This window comes from Lathyrus oleraceus, chromosome 3 (genome assembly GCF_024323335.1).
Source record: "Lathyrus oleraceus cultivar Zhongwan6 chromosome 3, CAAS_Psat_ZW6_1.0, whole genome shotgun sequence".
Taxonomy (NCBI): domain Eukaryota; kingdom Viridiplantae; phylum Streptophyta; class Magnoliopsida; order Fabales; family Fabaceae; genus Lathyrus; species Lathyrus oleraceus.
In genome coordinates this window covers 73,505,935-73,511,934 of record NC_066581.1, presented here as the reverse complement: position 1 = coordinate 73,511,934, position 6,000 = coordinate 73,505,935, and the positions used below count along the sequence as shown (strand labels likewise).

At 39.2% G+C, this 6,000-nt stretch overlaps 1 protein-coding gene across 1 annotated transcript; it reads right to left on the bottom strand.

The window, feature by feature from the left end:
• Positions 1-4,143: 4,143 nt before the first annotated feature.
• Positions 4,144-4,906, bottom strand: LOC127129747 (uncharacterized). The gene is made up of 3 exons (XM_051058871.1): positions 4,831-4,906; positions 4,541-4,731; positions 4,144-4,401 (listed from the first exon to the last, which is right to left on the bottom strand). The coding sequence occupies exons 1-3, from the start codon at positions 4,904-4,906 to the stop codon at positions 4,144-4,146; spliced, it is 525 nt and encodes a 174-aa protein (XP_050914828.1).
• Positions 4,907-6,000: the final 1,094 nt, after the last annotated feature.

Here is a 6,000-nt window from a genome sequence, read left to right as displayed (position 1 = left end):
TACGGTGATGCTTGGATGCAATGATACATCGGTGTGTATCACGAACAAGTATTCGCTTGATTGTGAATCAATATGCTTTGTATGGGACATGTGGAATAATATGTGAATAGGTGGATATGAACACCTAGTATTTAATGAATACCATGAAAATTGAGTTGATATTTTTGGTGAGGAACCTTTGTTCCAAAAGTCCTATTTTTGGTGAGGAACCTTTGTTCCAAAAGTTATATTTGTTATTGAGACTTACTCACGTATTCGGAATTAGTTGTGATTGTGCACATACAACTTCAAAGGCTTAGGTAAAGCGGTAAGTAGGGATGTGGCACTAATGATTCGTGCCTCAATTGGGTTTGAGCCCCAACCATGACGAACATGGGGGAAAGGTGGACACCCAAGTGGGTTAGAGGTTTATACGGTGAACGATACCCTAAGTGGGTTAGAGGCCCATACACTTGAACTGAGGATTAAGCCTCATAGAGGACTCGATATCCACCGTGAAAGTCGAATCATACGAGCATGCGTGAACCGAGCCTGGATTAGACGTAAGTCTGTTTGGAGATTGATGTTTCATGAATCCGGATAGTGATTTATTAAGTTATGTGAACTTAAGTTGCATGCTTCCATACATTTCGGTTATCCCTTAGTTACTCAAGTCTAAGTTACAAGGTGCAAGTGATGCACAAGTAACAGAAGATGAATACTTGAGTTAGAATCGATTAGAAACACTGTAGAGCTGAGTGGACCCATAGGATAAGAGAATTCACTGAGATTATCATCTCACCCCAATATTGTTGTTGCTTTTCAGGTGTTGTTTGCAGGTTATATTAGACAAGAGGAGTTATGCATTGATGTTTTAAGGGAAGCTTTTACTGTGATCTTCCGCTGTGGATTTTGTATAATTGTAAATATTGTACATAGTTCTTAGAGTTTTATTTAGGAATTATTGTATGACATGTGCCATATGTTGTATTTTATATTATGGACATGTATACAATTATGTCGTTAGGCACTTATGTTGGATCAGTACTAATTAATGATGTGTATATTGTATACTCTAGACGTATATTATACAGGGTATTACAACGATGAAGAACTCAAGGCATACATAGTTATGGGTAATAAAAAAAATTGTTTGTTGGTCGACTTTAGCGAAAGCTATCTCATATTAATCGACAAAGAATATTGTTTTACCCAAAACAGATGAGGAGCAGGTGTTTGCATCATATGGAATATATTTACAAATCAACATTCACGGGAAAACATCACTTATCTTAACTCAACAATTATGGATGAAGCATTGTTCTGCGTCATCTTAAGACAAAATGTCTTTCATTTATAAAAAGGTTTTTAAGATTGCACGACAGCGAGAAAAAAGAGTTTGATTGGTTTGATGTATTTTATAGGTGAATGACGAATGTTTGATGAGAATGAGACCTAAGCCCCAAGACCAATCATTGAGGTTCCACCAGAATGCTAGATTCCAACAGTCATTTTTAATTCAAGATTAATTGAGAAAATTGTTTGATGGACAACGAACACTTGATAAGTATCAATTTTTCAAATAGTTATATCAGAATGTTTGATCCCAACGGCCCTTATTTGTTTAAGTTGATTTAAGTGTTTTAAGAACAAAATAAAAGAATGAATGTTTGATCCCCGACACATACTCTACAATATCCCTTTTCATTCCATACCACCAATAGTCCTTCTTCAAGTCTTGATACATCTTCGATGAACCTGAATGTATAGTAAACGCCCCTTTGTGAGCTTCCTCAAAAACTTTTCTTTTCAGCTCGGCATCATTCGGAACACAAATCCTTTGATTAAACAGAATAACTCCATCCGGTGACTGAGCGAAACTTGGTTGAGTCGACATCTCTTGCAACTTCTCATCTATCATTTGTCCTTGTCGTATCTCTTCCCTTAGGTTAGAAGTAACATTCAAATTTCCCATTATCACACCATCCTGCGTCCAACTAAACTGAAGATTAAAATCTCGGAACTTTTCCAACAATGTGTATTCTAACATCATCAACTCAACTTTATGTATCTCTTTCCTACTTAAGGCATCTGCAACCTTATTTGCCTTCCCTGGGTGATACTTAAGCTCAAAATCAAAGTCCTTCAAATACTCCATCCATCTCCTCTGTCTCATGTTTAACTCTTTCTGGTCGAATAAGTATTTCAAACTCTTGTGATCACTAAACATCTCAAAATGTACCCCATAAAGTAATGTCGCCACACCTTCAATGCAAAAACAACAGCAGCTAGTTCAAGATCATGAGTCAGATAGTTCTCTTCATGAGGCTTCAACCGACGGGAGGCATAGGCTAAAACCTGACCATTCTGCATTAACATCCCTCCTAATCCTTTCTTAGAGGCATCACAAAATACTTCATAAGACTTACTAGGATCAAGGATGACAAAAACAGGAGCAGTCGTTAGCCTTTCCGTCAAACACATGAAACTCTTCTCACACTTAGAATCCCATTTAAAAGAAATTTCCTTATGGGTAATTCTAGTCATTGGTAATGCTATATGCGAAAACCCCTTTATAAACCTTCGATAGTAACCTGCCAAACCTAAGAAACTTCTGACTTCGGAAGCATTCTTTGGCTTTTCCCAATTAATAATTGCTTCAACTTTTGATGGATCCACTGATACTCCTCCTTATGATATGACATGACCAAGTAACTTCACTTCGTTCATCCAAAATTCACACTTACTTAACTTGGCAAAAAGTTGATTCTCTTGCAGTACTGATAGGACAATCCTTAGGTGCTCTTCGTGCTCTTGGGGAGTACGAGAATAAATAAGAATGTCGTCAAGAAAGATCACCATGAACTGGTCCAAGTAAGGTTGGAATATCCGATTCATATAGTCCATGAAAGCAGCAGGGGCATTCGTCACACCAAACGGCATTACAAGGAACTCATAATGGCCATATCGGGTTCTAAATGCGGTCTTTGGTACATCCGAACTCTTAACCCTTATTTGATGATAGCCCGATTGTAAATCAATCTTCGATAACACACAGGCTCCTTTCAATTGATCTAACAAATTGTTTATCCTTGGAAGAGGATACTTGTTCTTAATGGTAACTTTATTCAACTGGTGATAGTCAATACAGAACCTCATACTATCGTCCTTCTTCTTTACTAATAACATTGGAGCTCCCCATGGTGAGACACTAGGTCGGATGAAATACTTGGTTAACAACTCTTCCAATTGATTCTCCAACTCTCTCAACTCGAGTGGCACCATGCGATACGGAGAAACGGAGATTGGAGTCGTCCTAGGTATCATATCAATAGAGAATTCCACTTCCCTTTCAGGAGGAAGAGAGGTGACATCCTCAGGGAAAACTTCCAGAAATTCACAAACGACAGGTATTTGTGTAACACTCAGATTATCGCTAGATTCCTTAGTAAGTACCAAGAGAACTGACTTTTTCTTCTCAAATAAGAAATTAACCATACCAACCTTACCTTCCAAGATAGTAGTTAATACATCCTTTGGAGTAGCTTCACTAGATGGAGTGATAATCAACTTCTCTTCGCATCCAATAAACACCGAATTGGCGGAAAGCCAATCCATCCCCAAAACCACATCAACCTTCTTAAGTGGTAAACAAATGAGATCAATCTGGAAAATTCTACCATTCACTGAGAGCGAACAATTTACACAAATCGACGATGTCTCAATCACATCATCCATGGCGGTAGTAACCACCATAGGAGGAGACAAGGGAATTGCTTGTAAGCCAAGACGCTTCATGCACTGAATTGATACAAAAGAGTGTGTCACCCCACAATCAAACAATACAAAACAAGGATGATTATTGACGAGACACGTACCAACAATTAAGGCATTATTTCTCTTAGCCTTCCTTGCATCCAAAGTATAAACTCAGACAGTGCTCCTCCCCTGCATCTGATTCTTATTCTGAGGACATTCCCTTGACATGTACCCCTCCCTCTGACAAGTAAAACACCTAACTCTACTTCCAGCATATCTTCCAAAATGAGACTTCTTACACACTTGACATTGAGGTGGATGGTTAGGTCTTGCTTGTTGCACCTGTTTTCCTTTGAAATCCTGAGATCTAGGCATAAACTGGCTACCTGGCCTTCCTTGGTCTCTCTATCCACTCCTATATTGATCCCTTTCTTCTTGAACTTTCCTCAAACTGTTCTCAGCCACATAACATTGCCTTAACAATTTAGCATAAGTAGTGAATTCCCTTTGTGAAACACTATGAGAAATTTCACCCCTTAGACCAAAAAGAAACTGATCAATCTTCCATCTCTCATCATGTGCGTACGCGGCCTGTCTAGAATAAGCAACCATATCTTCGAACTTCTCAGCATACGCAACTACTATCATAGTACCCTGTCTAAGCTGTTGAAACTCAAAAGTATTTTTGAGTCCTCAAAGAACTAGGAAAATACTTATCCAGGAAAATAGTCTTAAAATGCTCCCAATCCCTAGGTACTCCTTGATTGGTCATAAGAGTCGAAGCACTCTCCCACCATCTCACAGTTGGACCCTTCATCATGTGAGAAGTAAACACAACCTTATTCTCTTCACTACAATGCACTATCTGAAAAATCCTTTCCATGCTGGTTATCCACTCCTGAGCCTTCACAGGATTCAACCCACCATGGAATTCAGGAGGATTCATGCAGAAGAATTCTCGGAAACTACCACCTGCAGCTTCTTGTGGAACCCCTTGAGGATGCAAACCACCATTCCATTACTGCATCATCTGTTGCATGAACTGGTTTTGTTGCTGTTACATCTGTTGCACAAGCTAAGGCCATTGAAAACCTTCACTACCACTTGGCGGTTCATAGTCTAAATTCTGGGTTCTGGGTCTACCACGACCTCTGTGTCTATCAGCCATGATCCTGAATGTCATACAAATAGGATTAAGTTGATCAGGCTCAATACTATGAATATAACATCAAGGACAATGATGACAACCCACATATGAGACAAAAATAAATACTTATAATATTTCATGGCTAGGTTGAGGATACGACCTGCTCTGATACCAACTGTAACACCCATACATAATATATGTCTAGAATACATATTATACATAGTGTAATTCTGGTACTGAAATACAAAAGCACCTAGCGGCACGGTTTACATATACATACATGCCCAAAAGAAACATAACATGGCACAAAATATACACAAAAGTGCCCAAAAGAAAACTACAAGGATCTAGACCATTAAACAATGATCCCAAAAATATCTACACAGCGGAAAAGCCATCTAGTTATCAAGTAAGCAAGACATCACTCTATCTTGTCCTTACCCTTCGCCTGCTCAGAACCACCTAAAAAATAATCAACAACATGGGGTGAGATAATAATCTCAGCGGGTTCCCTATCTTATGGGTTCACTCGGCTCTACAGGGTTTTCTAATCAATATTCAACTCAAGTCAACAAGGGAACGAAGACTTAAGCAATGGGGAAACTAACTCGCAATGTATGGCAACATGCGCCTGAGTTCTCACAACTCAACCACGATCATTATTCATATCACGAAACATCAATTCTCGAACGGGCTTACGTCTAAGCTAGGCCAGGTTCATGCATGTTCGTATGATTCTAATTTCGCGGTGGATATCGGGTCCTCTATGAGGCTTAATCCCCAGTTCAAACGACCGTCACCCGTATGGGAATCTAACCCACTTAGGGTCTCTTTCACCGTATGGGAATCTAACCCACTTAAGTGTCCACCTTTCCCCCACGTCCTCCGTGTTTGGAACTCAAACCCAATTGAGGCATGAATCATCGGTCTCACATCCCAATGCTTACTCATCTAAGCATACCAAATAGAAATGTGCACCATCACAGAAAATCACACATTCTGAATACATGATCGGTTCCACAAACCATAACAAGATCCATCAATCACAAGTGACTTCATTCACTAGAATACACAAACAATAACATTGCATGTTCCATACAATGCGTCTCATTCTC